The sequence below is a fragment of the Zophobas morio genome, unplaced genomic scaffold (assembly GCF_036711695.1).
Source record: "Zophobas morio isolate AGI-343-1 ecotype UQ-CSIRO unplaced genomic scaffold, CSIRO_AGI_Zmor_V1 ptg000004l, whole genome shotgun sequence".
Classification (NCBI taxonomy): domain Eukaryota; kingdom Metazoa; phylum Arthropoda; class Insecta; order Coleoptera; family Tenebrionidae; genus Zophobas; species Zophobas morio.
Genome location: NW_026972109.1, coordinates 11,742,040 through 11,761,360, shown reverse-complemented (window position 1 = coordinate 11,761,360; position 19,321 = coordinate 11,742,040). Strand labels below are relative to the sequence as shown.

The 19,321-nt window shown below is 40.2% G+C and overlaps 1 protein-coding gene across 10 annotated transcripts in view; it reads left to right on the top strand.

The window, feature by feature from the left end:
• Rbp6 (RNA-binding protein 6) overlaps positions 1-19,081 on the top strand; it is a 396,054-nt gene extending 376,973 nt beyond the window's left edge. For 6 of the 10 annotated variants that reach the window (XM_064072896.1, XM_064072904.1, XM_064072960.1 and 3 more), the window contains 6 exons: positions 372-456; positions 3,514-3,546; positions 6,163-6,246; positions 11,699-11,764; positions 12,125-12,441; positions 14,321-19,081. In XM_064072896.1, the coding sequence (XP_063928966.1) occupies positions 372-456; positions 3,514-3,546; positions 6,163-6,246; positions 11,699-11,764; positions 12,125-12,441; positions 14,321-14,362 (627 nt within the window). In that variant the 3' untranslated portion in view covers positions 14,363-19,081. The remainder of the gene's footprint in view (positions 1-371; positions 457-3,513; positions 3,547-6,162; positions 6,247-11,698; positions 11,765-12,124; positions 12,442-14,320) is intronic. The other 4 variants (XM_064072921.1, XM_064072930.1, XM_064072936.1 and 1 more) reach the window with 3 other exon arrangements.
• Positions 19,082-19,321: the final 240 nt, after the last annotated feature.

The window sequence follows — 19,321 nt, the reverse complement described above, 5'->3', positions numbered from 1 at the left end:
CTCTAAGAAAGAACAACAAAACCGCTCCAGAATGAACTCCATACAAAACTGGATTGTCAAACTACCATTTCGTTGTAGATAGTAAAGAGTCGTAGTACCGAGTTGTCCAATACGCAACGAATTTTAATTAATTATTCACCACATCTACACTAAATGATCCATTACAACGCACTACCTTAAACGTTAATCAATGCGAGATTTTCGATACAACCCCATATCGCTTGTCATCTGAAATTACTACCATTCTCTTATCACAACGTTTACTGCTATCTTTAATGTAATTACAATTACCCCACGAACAAAAACACAAACTGCCTCCTTAAAAAAACATCCATTTTGTTCACCCCTCCATGACTTTGGTCTTGTTCCAGGTGGAGTGCAAGAAAGCGCAACCAAAAGAAGTAATGCTCCCCGCCAACTTAGCGAAGACAAGGGCGGCTGGCCGGGGCGCTTACGGTGAGTTACTAATGCTGAATCCGGGCCATGTCGGTGCCGGCAACGCCACCTCCGCCTTGCGCTATGCACCGTATCCGATTCCCGTGAGTGCAAGCGTGCCCGTAGCCACAGCCGGAGGCCATTCGATACCGGTGGCGGCTATCGCCGTGGCTCCGGCACCGTTGCATTACGCCTCGGCCGTGTACGACGTGACGGGCTGCAAAAGAGTCTTCGCGACGCCCGCCACCCTCAGGCCGGTGGCGGCGCGGCCGCCCCCGACGCTCACGTACAGCATGAGCGACCTCCTGGGGGTGCAGGGGCTGGACATATCCGCGGTATATGCCAACGCACTACCCGCAGGGCTAGGCCTTTAAGGGATTGCCGGGAAGTGATGACGGCCGCTTGGAGGTGTAAGGGTTGACAGGAGGGGAAGGCGTAGATCAAACATTCGGGTGAATATTTTAAGTTTCGGGATATGAAATTTCCACTCGGATTGATAGGTTTTCGTACCGTCTAGCTATCATTTGCATCGTGATAGTGTGTCAAGGGTAGAGTGAGCATTAGATCGGAGCGTGCCACTTCGGTCAAAAACGAACCGTACTTTTGGAAAATTTTGATTGCAATCACTGACGTTTCCTGGAAAACTAATATATCAACTTTAACCTTTTTCCGAAAAACAGTTAAATGCATATATCATTCTGTCACAAGCCGTGTTGCATTGAATTTTTTAGAAGCTGAATTGACAGTCTTGAACCCGACGCGTCTTGATTCCTTGCTTTTGACTAATCGACGCCTCTGCTAGTTTAGATCACTGGAAATAGATTGCATAATAAGCGGCACATTCAAATCAGATGCTCAGTTTGCGTTTAGACACTTTAGGTTTGAATGTTCTGAGGATAATTTGTGAAATCAGTTAAGGACTGTTTGATCTTCGATTTTTCCCTGTTAACTTTCGGCGTCTGGGCAAAGGGGCCGTCGTGATTTCGACGTAACCGTCTCAGAATCGACTTCCCGTCTTGCTATTGGTGATTTTCGGTCACTTTCCATAATGAATGTCTATTTACCTCTTAATCTTAATGGCTTTACGTGTTCCGAAGTTGGAAAGCAGCACTCGGTGGGGTTTCGTCGCGGAATTGCATCACAAAGAGGTGTTTTGTGTTCGCTTAGGTGAAGTTTGAACGGGTCGCGATGCGCACATATTCAAACTTTTGCTTCTGAACTGTGTTGGAAAATTTAAACTTCAATTGAGTGAACACCTACGTGGAGCGTTCGTTTTATGAATATTTACATTCCGAAAATGTGCGTAGGTACACATTCAAATGTAGAATTCATTCGTAATTTGGACGAATGCATCGAGTGGTGCTTTCGTAATGGATTATTCCGGGCTATATCTTCTCTGGTATATAAAATATAATGGAATAATAAGTGTCAGAAGATGTAAACGTGTCCTTCGCTTATTTTGCCAACATATCAGTATTTATGTGTTGTTATTAGAGTAGCTCCTCTTAAGTGAATATGCGTACCTCTATACATTATTCATATCGTTTTGGCACATCGCGTACAGGAAACCTCTGTGATGAGATTTTACCGAAAGGCCTAAATTCTGTTAGCTCAGTACAAAATTCAAGACTGCTAGTGAGATTAATCCTAGATCAATTAGCGCGTTTGTTGGATCTTGACAGTCGCAATGTGACGTTTCAAGATCCGATCAAACTTTAGTTGGACAATAATAGATCTATAGCAGTTAGGCTTCATATAGATGAATCGAAATACATATATTTTTAAAAACGGTACATATCTATATTGTAGATAAAGTAGAACTCTTTTCTAGCCCGTCACTGCCTGTAGGCGTCTTACGTTATTTAATCTGTTAAGTTAACTGTAGAAATTTGTACACTGTGACGAAACCATGTAAAAAGGATATCGGAAAAGTTCACTTTAGAGTAGTCGATACAATTACAGTGCAGCTATTAGTACTTTTGTGTAAGCTCATGAAATTTCATCGTGTCTATGCCAAGCTGTAATGTGCTTAGTTCGAGCGAGTTAGTTTTTATTTTCTAAATGACTCGAAGTTTACCTCGCTCGATCTTGCCAGCGAACAAAAAGAACTAAAAACACTGTATTGTAAAGTTAGGTTTTAGTTATAGGATGTTTTATAGAGGATTTACGTGTAATTTTCACGCAAAGTCGGGGCAGTAGTTCCTCCTTTTCAGGTCCTGCCAGGTTTCCTTCTTGTTGGTCCTTTCTGAGGATTCGTCCTGGCTTCGTTTACGTTCATGTACCGTAGCCCTATCAAGGTGCGATCTAATCTTTTGTATAGAATTTAGAACTTAGAAAGTTTTGCTTCGGCAAGATTTTGTCGCGGCAAAACTAAATGCTTCCCACGTTCCGCTGCGTCTCGTCTTTGCGGTGCAACGGAACGTTACTTTTTCTTTTTTGGTTTCTTCTACTAGTTTTAATTTTATAGAAAGTACGATAAGTGAGCGGTTAGGTTAGAACTAACACGCTGGAACGGGATTTTCATTCTGGCTAAAATAGTATATAGTGAATACTTAGAATCTGTAACATGAAAGTCGCTGTTTTGTCTTCTGTGAGTCGTCGCAACCTCGTTTTGCGGGGTTTCAAAAATCTACGTTCTGTTGTAATCATTGTAAAATAGTTGTTAGAAGAATCATACTCACAAAGATTTATTAGATATTTAAATTTAGTTGTCGGATTTAGCCCTGAACGTTGTCGGATTTTTCTTCCGCAACTTTCCGGGAACAAGTTAGAGTAATCTTAATGCGTTGTATTAATGTAGATCCACATATAGTTTGTAGTACTAGTCGAATGTCGATGCAGTTGTCGAGACATAATGCAGCTCTTTTTTTAACTCTTTCTCTTGCGTATACCGTTCTTCTTTAATTTTTCGCTTATTACTCGCGTTTATTTTAATTATCGTGTAGTGTAGACACGTAGTATGAAATTTCATGGATGCTAACATTTCATTAATAGTCAGACATAGTTGTTGTCTCTATAAATGTCGCCGCGTCGCACTCAAAGCGAATTTAACTAATTCTTTCTTTTTTCGTTTTTTAGATTTTATGTGGTCACTTGGGGCTCTTCCTGACGGTGAGTACAATCCCACTTCTTAATATAGCAACCCATAAAGTCCTCGCTCGACATAAAACATTCAAATGATTTATCTCCAGTTAACTGCACATATCCATATATATTTGCTCAATAGTTACGACGGCTATAAATAACCATTAAACCAATTTATAGCCGATATTAATATCGTATTTATTCTATACACAGTTTCTAATCAAGTCGTTAATCTTACTTTATTGTGTGCAGAAGATTTTTCATTTTTAACGTCGCAGCACAATCAAGAACCAGAACGAACGTCTTAATTCACCTCGCAACAAATCATCTTTCGACCGAATTTTCGTTCGTTGCCTTGCACGCCACCAGATCGAACGCGAACAATTCCAAATCCGGCATAGTCGATAATCCAGTTTCAGTTGCACCATGAATTTTTAATCCGCATCAGTCCAAATTAACCCGGCGGTGTTATATTTGATGCGATTTGCCTGGAAATAGCATATTCACCCAATTTTAGCGCTTTAAATATTTCACGGTATTTGGTCCATTCAAAGGAGGTTCGGTGGTTGCATCGTTAATCTCAGTTTTCTCACACAACTGATTATTTGAAAAGTAAAAATATGCATAAATAATGCACCACCAGAAAAATGAAGCTATCATTCCAACGCTGAAACTTTTACTGAAGATACAAAGAAAGAGTCCGTATTTACAAAATCAGCAATTTAATTAAAAGAAAGTGTAATACCAAGAGCGTCACTGAAAAGACTTTATTGGCAAATTACGTCTTTAGACTTTTCATTCATACCGTCCAAATCGATGCTTTTTTGAACTGTTGTATATAAAGCTGCTGAAGCTGCTAAATTTTGTTGAAATGAATGAACACATCTTAATGTTTGTGATTAGATTTATTCTATTCATGACGAAGGACGAGTTAAGAGGTACCGTTAAAAGGCACCTGCGAAAAATTAGGCATCCTCAGTAAATAACATAACATTAAATGTGTTTTATTTAAACGTAAAAAAACTGTCAGGTGTGGGATTTGAACCCACGCTTTTTTTCGAGAATCAGAGCTTAAATCTAACGCCTTAGACTACTCGGCCAACCTGACTACACTTAATTGTTTTGTTTATAAATCTATACTTTCCTACTAAACTACATGAAGGGGATAGTCGGGATAGAATTCGAGTCTGCACAAAACACGACCGTCCCCGGGATCAGGTCGACCGAGCACAAAGCGATGACAAAGGTTCAAAAAAAGGTAGTGGGGCTCCTAGGTCAGGGAAAATGAGGTCAAACTGAGCTGGGAGCCCCACTATATAACTACTATGGTAAAATTTTACCATTGGCAAATTCCTTGGAATAAGGATACCTGCAACAAGTGCCTCACCCACTTGAAACTTTAAACAAGAATTTCAGAAAAAAGTTTAACGAAAAAATCGTATCTATTTTTGAGTTAAATACTCTTAAGTTTTTTGAAAATGTCACTTAAATTTAAATAAAAAAAGCTTCAAAGCATCAATTCTAGTACCTACTTTAACGTAGATGAACCCAACCCAGTGATAAACTCAAGCTAGAAATGTTTTACGACCAAGAGTAGTAAGTTTCTGTCTTTACTGTCGTATGTTATTGACCACAACTATTTAGGGACCCACATGATCTTGACTTTGAAGTCCAGGACTGTGTTCCATTTTGAATTCATAATGTAGATAATCTATTATGAATGAATATGAGAGTATTCACGGCGGTGTTATCAAAGTTATTAAACACCTACTCATTTCGGAAAAAATTGCTGCATGAATCTTAATAATGGCATGTACCGACGCCACAAGAAAATAGAGAGTATAGAAGGAGATATAATTTTGAATTAAGGTTTAGAGAGACAGATTTACTGAGAATGAGATCTTAAATAAATTATGGCATTACTAAATTTTTTATTGATGGTGGCAATTTGTTATAAAATTTTATGGATAATTACAATACATTGTAAAATACCTACATAAGGAAGGTGACATTAGTACCTTCTTAAATTTGCAAAAATGTCGTCTAAGTCATCTCTAAATAAAGTTGGCCATTATTATCAAAGGTCTATGCCTTATACTAGAATTAATAACAGATTAAGCCATGTGCCCGAGTGACGGAATGAGAGCATAGTGTCCAGGCAAAAAACGCATGTCATTAAAAGTTCTCCATTGCAAAATATTTCTTGTGATTTTGCATGGCTATGAATATTCCAGCGTAAAGTTCCATCCAAAGATAACCCTTAAAATTTGACATGTTTCTTAAAGAAAATATTATGCCGGTGTTAAACCTTATTGTAAAGGATCAATGCAATTCAGTTCTTTCTGAGTGGTGTGTCATATTGTAATTTTGGAGGTTCTATGAAAAAATGCCGGTATTGTCGGCACTATTTTTCAACTTGTTCGATCGACAGACAAGTGTGTTGGAGAAAGAGCAAGCCTGCAAAAATCGTTGAAATATTTTAATTGCTTTCCTAATCACATCAGTGGTCCAGAACAATTATTATCATTCGGATTTATCGAGCTGGTTCGAATTGCAGGCTTTGTTTTTTCGTTTTTGGTAGTAGCATTTAATATGATTGTTTGTGGTCGTTGGTGTAATTTGATGAATCGTTTTTTGTTTCAGGTTTTCCGGCAGCCGCATACGCGGCCTACGCGGCCGGTCGAGGTTACTCGGGCTACCCTAGTTTCGGACTACCGTACCCAACAGGTAATACCTTGGCCAGTTTACACCATCATCACCACCCGCTGCCGCTGCTGCCGTACCCCCTCGATCACTTGGGGATGTACGGCGGCACGGCAACAGCCGCCAGCCTGCATGCCATGCCCCTGTGAACGAAAACGCGTCGCCGACGTGGCAAAACCAACATTACTAACAAAACTAGACGTTCTATGCTAACACTCTTTACACAAACCAGACTCGTATTAACAGAACTATCTCTCTTTTTAGACTGGTTCTTGTGCGATACATATTGTCCAGTCCACTCAATTTCCCTCCTTGTTTGTCTCTTTGATCTATTGTGTTTGGTTCGTTTGACGGTGGACTGGAAGATGTATTCGAATTCCGTTTTAGTCGAATAATCCTAGATAGGTCATGGGTATAATCGGTAGGTGTAGTGCTAGTTTAGGTAAAGTAACTGTTAGGTTAGGGTAATATTCTTGTGTACGATAGTGGCGCCCCTCCGGTATGGTTAGTTTCAGTTTAGCTCCGACTGGCTTTGCAAGCAATCTCCTTGTCCATTCCATTATTGAAGAGGCCCCCGAGCAGGTTCGATCGGATTTGGCCACTTCTTAAAACAGTTGCGATGATCTCGGTCCAAATTCAGACGAAGGGTCCGGTGAGTTTCGACGACTCCACCACCATCACGACAACTCGAAAAGAACCCCCCTGCTGTGATATATTTTTAAAGTTTATTTTGAATTGCACGCACAAACATGCGAGTTTCGAACCATCGTTTGCTTTATTTTGAGTGCTCTGCGTGTTTCCCACTCGTAAAATCAAGACAGGCGGAATCGCAGCAACATGCCGGGCTTCTTCGAGAACTCCGCGCCTGGGCCGTAATAGATAAATTTGTACATTGTTATTGTTAATTCGTTATTTTTGTATTTTGACAAAGGATTATATACAATTTGTTATACGCTTGTTCGAAAATGAGAAAAAATAATATAATTTTTCACGTGAGCACCTCGATGCCTCTCGAAACAACCGTCGCCGTATGGCCGCGACCCCGTCCCGAATCCTCCATCCAGCGAGTCCGGCCGCGATTGGGCCCACGATGGCTCACCCACCTCTACCATCAAATTATATACCGCGCGTTCGCGGTGCGTTCACAGGAGCATGGTGTGGTCGTTCTTGTATTGCATAGGCTAAGGTGATGCGCACACGTCCGAACTAGGCGATCCCATTCGCGACGCGATCTCTCTGTATAGCCGTTATTCTATTTAAATGGGACAATGCCATATTGATTTCGGATACCTGTGCGGCCTGCTAAGCTCGCCCTAACGAAATCCGACGGTCTTGGCACACCTGGTGCGCGTGATGTTTGCCGACGTACGGTTTTAGCTGCCGTTATTTACCCACACCGAAGGACCAGAATCCGCGACTTTCCTCGCTCCAACAACACGATCATTTACTTTTTTTTGCAAGCAAAAAATCACCGCTGCAGCGACCTTTTCGGTTGTAATCTTACTGGAAATCTCGCCGATAGAATTATTCCCTCGACAGGAGAACTATAGTCGAGGAAAGTTAAAGTGGCACACATAAATTTTAAAACCACCATGAAAATATTGAATTCTAACAATACCTAATGTTAATTAATTACTTGTCTTTTTACGAATAAACATCTGCACAGGAGCGAGATGAAGACGAGTCAAGCGAAACGGCTATGAAAGTGCGATCTTCAACTCCCGTGCAAGGTCACATCTCGTTACACTGGTACCTGGAGTGCCTTAATCCCTCGCCTTAACTCCGGTCCAAACGGATAAGAGCACTTTGCATAAATTTTAGCTGCCTCTTTTTAAATTCCAATTTTAAAATCCATACAAACGTGAAACTAAATAAGTCAGAAAGTAGAAGTGTAATAAAGAATAAAGACATGAAAGCCGCATTTCTACATGCGATTTTGTAAAATGTGTCTCATACAAATACATATCATACTACTATGTTATAATATATAGCAAATTTGGTAACTCCATGAATGCTCACATTGTGTAAATTATTAAAGTAATTTTTAAGGTACTTTGCTTCTTAATCCAAAATTAATTGAATATGTTCCTGTACTAAATAAGTGTAATTAGAGTCAGCTAGATATTTGCCGGACCGTGGTTAAGGTGTCAGATTAGTGAACGCCCGACCTGGACCGGAGTTGAAGTTCTCCGGTACAAAACTATTTGCCTTCTAAAAAACTAGTTCAGACAAAAAACATACTGTTAGATGTGCCCCTTTAAATTTCCCCGGCTATACCAGTGTTCGACCGGTTGAGGTGTAATTTTAACGATGAGATTTTCACGTATCAGTACGTAAGCTTCGTCGGCCAATTTCCGCTTGCAAAATAATACAGCCCATTTCGGGAACTGATTTAAAAAAGTAGGTCGGTTCCTGGGTCCTGCGCTACTTATCCTTCCGACATCAAAGCTAGCAGCGTCCGCAGCGATTATGGCTATTAATTATTGGCGGCAGGCCGATTCAATTTGGCGTTGTCTCCATTGTACATACATCTGCAAGCATTCGACTGTCGCCGCAGGTATCGTGGAGCGGTTGGAGGACAGAATCTGTCAATTTGTATCGGGTCTAATTGAGACGAAGCGTCCTTATGCAAACACAATTCGGCTACTCGGCCAAGTCCTCGCCGCAATATCGATCCCTGCGGCCATCCGATCACGTTAATTTCTCTGTGTGCATTATACATATACATACAACAGAGCTGGAATGTTGTCCAGGTGATCATTAAGATTTATAAATAATCGATATGCCAAAGCTGTTTATTATAAATGTATGTGAGGATGTGTGACTGTACATAATTTCTATAAGTATTCGATGTTATGAGACTGTTGCTTGTTGCCCTGATCGCAACGGATCGTTTTAAGCAATATGTGAAAATAAACAAATGTATACTGTAAGGAAACGACTGCATTTTTACTTATTTGTTGTTATGACGCGTCTACGAATTCGCACCTGGACGAGACGCCACTGACTTTCTATTAAGATTTGCATTTGGGCCCGTCCTGCACACGTAAACTTATTGTCATCGTGCTTACGCACGCTTTCCTGAACCTATCACGAACTTATTGATTCTTTCCGTCTGGAACTGTACCAACAGGCGCGTTTTATGTTGTTAAATAGACTTACGAGACTTTGAGCGGCTCTGATTAGTATGTAAATAGAGGATCTACCATGTTACAGACACACCTAAAAGGATTATCCTTCAATATTATAATCGTACGACTACCAACTGCGAATTCATTCAATTCCGTTTGTTACGAAATCTAACCGTTCTGCGGATTTTTTTAATTCTAGTTTGAATACTTCTTCATATATATCTCATGAATAATACATCGTACTCTTCCAATCACGTGGAAAGGAACACACGTAAACGCATAAGACTACGTAACGATACATAATCGGCAAATACCGCATAACAGGTCGCGCAAAGGTCAGAACAAAAAAGAAAACACAGCGTTTTTTTGATTTTCGAGATTTCTTATAAACCGCTTAAGGCCGTATGGCGTACGACATGTGTTCAAAAAAACAAGCTTATTTAAACTTTTTTTTTTCATAAAGATATCACTCCTGTGAGTGAGTCGATAGCGTAAAAAGTGACTCAAAAACTAGTCTTTGAAGTTTTCAAAATCAACTTTTGGCGGCGTCGATGCGTAGTAATTCTGCACAAGGTATGACTAAAGATGAAAGAAATCGTTTCCGTGCTCCGCCCTATTCCTCTATTGACACGAAATTCGCACGAGGCAGTGGAAACGCTGCTCATTAACTGTGACGTTTTAAAATGATTTCTCCCAGGTATCGAGAATTAATTTGATTCAACGTATGGCGCGGCGGTTGAAGTTATAGACGCGCAATTATGGCTTTTAATTAAAATAGCTAAATGACGGAAATTGATCGTCTCAATTAGTAAGAGACAATGTAGCTTTTCCCACTAGAACATGAGTAATAGGCGGTACAAATGTGCTCGGCGAACAAATCCCGAAATTAATTAGCTATTTAATTGTCGCGCTACAATACTAGAAACTCATTAATACCGAGGGTTCTGTCATTCTCGCGCAAAGTTTACGCGTCAATATTCAGGAAGATTCAATTAAGATGACGTCCCCGAAGTGTTTGCCAGGATGTAATAATAATAGTAATAATAATGTCGGAAGGGGTTTGATTTTTGCAAAGGAGGGTGGTTTTCGGAGTCCAGGTGCAAATTTGAAGCGCGATAAGGGCGTGAGCCCCATTGATGCAAGAATAGGTTACACTTGAAGTGTTAAACAGTGTGTGAACTACCGAAGCGGACGCCAATTTGGAATTTTTCAACGCTAACGAGGGGCGAGTAAATCTACTAATACTTAGTGCAGTCATAGCAGTCATGTGATAATTGATTTTGTGATAGAGACTCTTCATCAGATCAATGTTTAACCATAGATGTAGAACAACGTAGTCGCATTCATACTAAATGAGGAGTACGAAATAACACTGTTACATAAAAATAGAATAGACTTACATAGAAAGTAGATTAGAATCGTAGTTTTTCTTACGTCATTTTTGTAAAAAGATGCTATAAATTAGTAAATGTTAAACATTTATAGCGATTTTAACATCTATGTGATCTTAGTTAGTCGATGTGTAGCAGAAGACCGGCCATCGGTTTCGATTAGAGATTTTGCGTTTTGTGAAAACCGTAACGGCGTCTGATAGGAAACTGATGGTCGGATGATAGTCGGCAGAAACTGATAGAACATAGCAGATACTTTAGAGGAATTTATGTGTGCGTTCCGCAATTTATGACGTTCTTTAGACACATTTCTTACACATTTAATCTCGTTTTTTTATTTTGTTGAGAGCGCCGTATCGATGGTGGTTTGTGATTTATCGTAATTTGTATCTCGAAGAATTACTTGGAGATTCAATAAATGGGCGAGGCCTTGGACATGTTGTATATTAAATTCTGTCCGTTGGTGATAGATGGTCGGGATGGAGAAACTCCTGCCGATACGTTCGAGGACAGCTTTTTCATTCTTTTCCGAACCTTCTGTTCATCCATCACATGGCTGTATATAAACCTCATATGGGTTTGGAGCTTTCCTGCATTTTTATTACCAAACTTTAATTCGACTGAAAGTTTTCGACGAGATTGAAGCATGTAAACGACCATCGATTTGGCGAATTTGACATGAAAGTTGAATCTAATATAGATCGGAGATAATAGAGGAGTTTATTCTATCTATAGAAACTAACGTATTTTTTCCATCTTTACTTAGACTCTATCCCTCTCTATCTATCTCATGATAGCAATTAGAAACATAGGATTCACATCAACACAAGAACAACTTTCGTGTCGAACCTTTGATGATCACGTTTAATAATCACACAGTCTCTTACACGAATACATGTAGCTCGTGTACAGTCTTTTCCCCGTATTAATCTAGTGTGCTATGTGTGTTTCCAGTGGACCTAACCAACGGACAACTGACACCTAACAATAACACCCCACTATTGACTCAGGCCTTGTCAGGTAATTACTGGTATTGTTTTGCATGTTGCCTTGCCCTGTGTACGCTTAAATGGAGCCGTTTGATGAGGAGAGCGAATGTGCCCATTGTTTTAGTTTCACATTAGTTTAGCACAGACCCCACCCCGCTGATACCGCATGACCACGTTCTAAACTCCATAATCTAACGTTCCCGAAGTAGTTGCACGGCAAACCGTCCGGATTCGCACACACTCAAATAACGAATCCGCACGGTTTACCCCAAAGAAAACCTGAAAACTCTGCAGGTTTTATAGTAGCATCTCTTCACCCTTCTTTCACACACATACTAGTAATAGTGCTAGCGGCCTCGGTCGGCTCCAGGAGTGTGTTGTGTTCCTGCAGGGTCGTCGGGTGCCAGTTGGACGCAGCCTTCCGGAGCCGACCAGACAGCACCACCACAACCCCACTTCTCGGTTTCCTTTGCAGTGATGAATAACTACCAGGCTGCGGCGGCGGCAGCGCAAGGTTTCGGACCGCCAGCTTCGCCACATGCAGCCAGCACACGTGGAGGATTTCCCGCTGCCAACTCACCTGGACCGACCATAGACATGTATAACAGCAGCGCGGGGGACAGTGTGGGCTATGTGCAGGCCGCTAGCCCACAGCCCTCCAGCTTTCCGGCGATCGCCGTCAGCAGGGCCCCTCTCAACTACAGTCCGGTAAGTCACACACTTAGATGGCGATTTTTTTAGATAGCGACATCGGTGAGTCAACTCTACTTCAACTGTGGAGCGTCAAGCTACATCAATAATGAATGATACAAACAAATTACGTCCGTAAATAATACACGCCTCATTTAAAGGGTTGATGTTTACTGTTTCTCGCCGTTTTGTGGCAGTGTGTAGACTGCGCAATTCCTAACACGAAATACTGCTTTGTAAAAAAACCCGAACATGCGAAACTGCCGAACATGCGTAATTAATGTAGTTTACACGTAATTAAAGAATTTCAGAAAAAGTGCGCACGATTAAACGACAAAATCGGATCTGTTTTTGAGTTAAATTACGAGTAACCAGTAATATATTCAAGCTACAGATATCTACACTGTGTTCCACTTTGAGTTAACGAAGTAAGCAATCCATAATGAAGGAATTTTATATGAGAGTATTCGTGGCGGTGTTACCAAAGTTATTAAAAACCTACTCATTTCTGAAAAAATAGGTGTATAATTCGTATCCAATTTATCAAACAGTTTTTGAAGTTCCTTTTAAATTACAATAATAAACAGCATATACCAACATGAGAAAAAAATAGAGAGTATAAACATAATTTTGAATTAAGGTTAAAAAATCGATACGTTTTTGACGCAAATTCTCCCATATAGAATACATTGATTGGGGATTTTTAATGCCACCAGCACAAGTGGAATTCAGTATAGAATTTGTATAGATCAAACACATTAGATACAGGGTTCATAGAATCAACATTTGAATGAATCGTGAACCCTTATGTATAGTAATGTAATTTCTCTAAATTGGTAATTTTTTGCAGAACAGTAAACTTATAGCCGCAAGAATTCTAATACCAAGGAATAACGTTATCCTTCGCTACTACAGTTGGAATAGCCTGTTTTATAATTGTTATATTAATGCAGTCATGTTTAGTAATCTAATGTCAATAGTTCAATAGTAATATTATGTGATCTACCGACAACTACTACCCAGAGGCGACTAATTCTAAATTTGATTTTAATTTTATTCTTATAAAAATGCGCAAGGGGAGCATGTGTTTCTCGTACCGGAAAACGCAAACGCAGAAAAAGGTAGCTGGTTTTTTATTCGCCGACAAAAATATATTGTTTGTTAACGTGTAACAGTGAATTCTAAAATAAACTTGAAACGTTAAACAAATTGTTTGCCAACATTTGCTAGTGACATTTTGTTCACGGCACATTTTCCCAATTAATATGAGACCCAACAACATTGCAATTTAGAAGTTTATTAAAACAGCAGTGTAGAGTTGTGAAAAGTTTATTTGCTATGCAAATTATTAATAAAAGACCAGCCACTGTTGCATGAAATGTTTTGTAAGCTCGGTAAAACAGTTGCAAAAATGGAAATCTAGTGGAATTTTTGTAGTTGGCAGTAACTGTCGACTACAACGACACGAGTCGTTCGCCGCTCTCAGCTAGACAAACCATCACAATAAACGTGATTAATTTCGGTTTCATGTCTTTTGGTTTTATTGACAGAACAATATACCGACTGTTTTAACGATTCCTTCATTTGTGAGATAGCAAATTTACAGGCTATTCCAGCAAAACTGACATTTGCTTTGTAGATGTGGTCGTATGAGGCACGAGCAAAAAGTGCGAGTCAACAGAACGAAGCTGTCCTCTTGTTTATCTCTCGAACTAATAAAATCGCGTGGTGTTTTCTTGCGCTGCGCTAAAAAACATAAAACTAGTTTTCTTACTGGAGTGATGTATTCGACGTAATAAAAGAGCACCACATAATATTTCATTGCATTACATTCTTCAAGGTTATGAAGCGCCCTCGGTCCGGTTTTTATTATAGGGTTGTGTTTTGTTTGTTCCAGGGTCCCCTAATTCCTGCTGCGTTTACCAACGGCTATCACTGAGCTCGAGGACTGTCTAGTGTTGTGTGACTCGACTCGGCAGCTACTGTGATGTCATCACATCTGCACTTGTACATTCACTTTATGTGTATAATATAATATATTAATAATAATAATAATGTAGCACCCCGCCAGGCGCGGCCCACTTGTTGTTGTAATGTTTGGTGTCAGCGTCCCGCTTCGCCGCCCTTCGGTAGCCGCCGAGTGTGGTGACCCATTGCAGAAATAAAAAAAAGTATTTGGGACACATTGTCACCACCCTGTATAATGTTCCTACGACCCGCCGCATTATAGATATTTTCGATTTCCTTTTTAATGCACACCCGGTATAGTTAGTTGAGTGCGGTGCGGTTTCGTGAACGGTGTTTTGTATTTCTTCGCTGCCAAAAAATTTTGAGTGTGTGGTCGTTTTTGAATTTAGTTCTTGGGTTGTTTTGTGATGACGATTACTCGACGGCTTCCGAAAACGCGGCTTCCCCACCAAACACAGGCACTATTGGTTACGTCTTGCGTTTCTTACATATGATATATTACAGGGTATCTTAAAATGGGATACATTATCCTCACATATTATTATAATTAAGGACCAACGAGGCAATGTCGGCAATACATTCATTTGGCGCATTGCCGTGGTAAATTCTATTATTTTTATCTTGAGTTCTTTATTCGATAGTTGTTTTTATATGAAATTTTATTTCGTCATAGGTCGTCTGATATGTTATTTATACGAAAAAATGAGAACAAATTAAGTGTAAGTTTTTGTGTTGTCCGACACATAGTGTGTTGCGCGATTAATGTATACAACCACTAATTGGATAATTTAAGGAATTTGTATATAATTATTATTGTTATTTGATTCGGTGGGTCGGATCCGGGCCGGGTCGGAGGCGGCGGCTCCACTTGACGAAAAACAAAAAACCAAAAAAAAAACTACTCCCAGAATCAATTGGATCACAACACGTTCCCGTTTCTGTCGGGTCCGATGCGCCCCACCGGCGTCTGTGTAGCTTGTAGAGTCCTAAACGTATTCCTCATGTAATATCCTAACCTTAGATCTGTCTAATTGTTAGTATAGGCCAGATCAATTTAAAGTATATATTATATAAATGTTTCCTGTTATTAAGTGAATATTCTATAATGGTGGGGCGACGGTGGTGTCGGTGCGCCCGTCGCAAGCACCCGCATGCGGCCGCATTTAGCAAAATCTAACCCGTATTGAAATTATTGTGATCGCCACGAGATGTCGTCATAGTTAAATTAACTCCGCGGACGCAACCGAGCACGTCCCGTCGCCCCGCAGTGTCCTCCATGTGAGTTATATGGTGTGTTATGATTTTATTGTTTTTAAGTTATATATTTCGCCGGTAGGCTTGTTAAATGAATATTATCATTGTTGTCTGACTGACTGCAATTGCTTGTCTCCTCAGTACAAATACACCACGATATAAATTAATTACATAAATATAGTTCGAATGTAGGAAATGGAACATAGTGGCCGAGTATCGTCCGTCCGTCATGCCAGATACATCTGGACGCGGCTTTAGGCGTGACGTACGAACGCTTATTTAGCTATTCGAATTGTCGCAACGATTGACCGTAGTTGAATATTAATTGTAGTGGGTAGGCGCGCGTTTCCGTGAAATTGTGCGATTTATTTATTGAACCTCCACAGAGGTTACGCGATGCTAGCAGCTAGGAACCGACATTCAGATTTAATGACACGTCACCGACGCTCCACATCCAATTAGTATTATTATGCATAGGTCGCAGGTCTGGCCCGGCGAACGTACAATCACCAAGTATTAACTGACAAGACAAAAAACAAAATATCCGGCGTTAAGCTGCGTCACCTTGATCTTTCAGCCCGCCAGAACTAGAAGATTCAAGTCCCATAGATAGCACGTAGAGATTTCGGTTCTATTGCTTTACAGATTCGGTAAAATCGATTCAATCCGCTGGTCTGTGGTATATTTAGAATAGTTCAAACGTTAATGACGAATCGGCGTTCGTTTTGAACTTTGGCCCAGTTGGTCGTCGGTGTGTCGTTTGCCGGACCGTTCGTATTCATCGTCGCGTAGGTCGCTTAAGTTCGTCGAAAGTTCCGTCGTCCTCGATTGTCAATTAAAGGCTAGTTCAGAGAATTTCCGTGGTAGTCGTTGGATCTGCATGTCGGCGTAAATAGGAATATAGGATTCGACCGACGGATGGGCAGTCGCCTTCCGTCCAAGTTTGGTGAGAATTGACCAAAGGTATAAAATGTCAATACTAATGTCAATACCGTGACTGCGTTTTTATTTTGGTAATGCCGAAGTATTTTAATGTCAATCCAGAGCAATACGGTAAGTGTAGGTAGGTTAAAACCAAAAATAAGTTTTCATTTATATATTTTGATATCTGTAAACTGTGTTATTGCATTAAATGGTAGGGATAAGTTTAGAAAAAGACACCACATGGGTCGACTCAGGGAATTTTAATGTTTTTCTTCCACCATCTCGCTCGAAATCTCGTTCGGTTGTTAATCTCTGATTTAAGGTGCGCGCGCGATGATCAAATTCAAAGATTGGCCTAAGCCCTCTTCAAATTCTCTTAATTATTGTTATCACCGTGAAAAACTAGCCCGAGATCTTGGAGGAACGCGATTAAAAATTCATCGACCCAGTAGCCCAAGCTTTAACATGCAGAAGACACGTCCGGTGTCGTGGACACACATTTTGACCGAATGTGCGGCCACGACGGCGGCCAAAAAGTCTCCACTGAGCGTTGGTCCGCGATTTGGGCACATTCCAGCAGCGCATTGCACCGCCTCACGTACACCAACATATCAAAAGGCCGGTCGCGGGCCCGTTCGGACCTTCAAAGAGGGACACGTCGAGTTGTTCAAATTTTTATTGTCGTATGTATAGTTTGTATTTTATTCGCGGTGGTGCTAATCGGCCAAAGTATAGTACATATAAAAAAACAAACAAAAAAAACAGACAAAAAAAACGTTGCGGTTGTTAATTTAGTGTTAGGTTGCTTGGCCCAGCGGTCCCAGACTCGCGTGGAACACGACAACATGTAGCTTGTTTTGATATTATTGTTTGTTGTAGACGATTACGACATAATAAAATATACTCGGTATTTGTTGTAGAAACTTAGCACTCCTATCTCGAAAGAAATCGATACCACTTATTGTGAAAAGGGGGGCGACAATTATGACAAAGCTTGACACCTTCATTAAATAAAACTTGTAAAATCAACTGAGAACTTTATTTTAAAGTCAGGTGGACTTTTAACAAAAACAAGTATACGGAGATTTTTTTGTGGTTATGAGTTTTTAGGTGATGTCTCGGTCGTGTTGAATGTGCTGACGCTTCGAAAGCGAGGTTAATCTTGCTCCGAAGAAGAAAGCAATATACGTCGAAACGTCAACAGATTCAACACGGTCACCATTGACGTTACCGGGAAACCCGCGAAAACTTAGTTTTTTTTTTTAGATACTTTATCTTCCATTACGTGTAATTGGTGCTAAAATTGTTAAGTAATAAAAGTAGGGTTGAAGGTAGGTCGTATTCTGGGCGGCGTGTCGGTCAGTTTGGAGCGATTGGGCCGTAATTAATTTTAACAAAAGGAATAAAACGGGGTTGTACTTAATTGTTGTTGCGAGAGTCGGCGTGTCCCTTTGTCCCTTAGAGGCTAGAATAGGAGTTATTAGTCGTTTGTAACGTATTATTTCCCAAACGGAATATTATCTCGACAATATTGATTCACACTGTGAAGTTTTCAGTTGTATGATTAAAACTATATATCGTGGGCCTTATACTATACACTGAAAATTAAATCGTGCTGTCCAAAATTTTATTATTGTATTTACTTTTGATCTTGCAAGCGTATATAGTTTTAGGGGTGGACGCAGGTAGTTTAGATTGAAGTCGCGCCGCCCCCCATCTTTTGTATACTTAAGGCGCCCCGCGCTCTTTTGTTGTGTTACTTTCATACGTACTTTAGGATTACGTTATTGAATGTATACAAGCTGTATATATTGATATTATGATATACATACATAACATATACTCTTAATTAATTAAGCGGTAGCGAGTGGTACGGTGCCGCCACGATATGTATTATGGCACCCGCCCTGTCCCTGTGTTGCAGCCCCTGGTCCATCCGCGTCGGGGCTCGGGCCGGTCCGGTCCTGTCTGTGGCCCTTCGTATATAATATTTAGTGCAGTCCTAGTCTCGGTAGAGCGGCCAACCGCGGACCGGCCTGCGCCCCGACGCTCAGTGTTACGTAAACTCATTGTATTACAGCCGAACGGCTTCTGCAATAAAAAAGCAATAACCATATTCCTTCTGTGGACGCTTTTGACTTTTACATTAAGAAAAAATATAATAATAATTATTATTATTAACAATTACTGTAAGTACGTACTTTATGAACAAGATTTTACACTATGATAATAATGATGAAGGCGATGGCATATTGCTATTTAGAATGATTGTACAGATATAGAGTTTGTAACATAAGATGAAAATTATGTTGTTCAGAAGACGAGGGGCCGTCAAAATTAAGATGGCCGCTCGCATTATGCTCTTGTAGCGCTCGGCAACGGCCCGGGCCTTCATGTATATCTAACTACACGTTCTTACAATGTACATATAATTATTACAAGATAAGACAAGGTTCACAACGTGCCGTGTGTATGTGGGATAAATATAATATGGACATTGTTCAAAATAAAATGGCTTTTATTTGCTAAACACGCTCGCTGCCTTTCCTAAATCCCCTTCCGCACAGTGTAAATTGTGGCGACTACGACAAAGGAATACCACAAAAGCGCAAACTACAGTTTTACATACAAGGTAAGTGACAATATTCATCCACCACACGAGTATAAAGTTGACTTATTTCATCAAATAATTACACCTATTATTGCGCTAGAGGGATAACGACACTTTGTTGCGCATCATTATATATTTAAT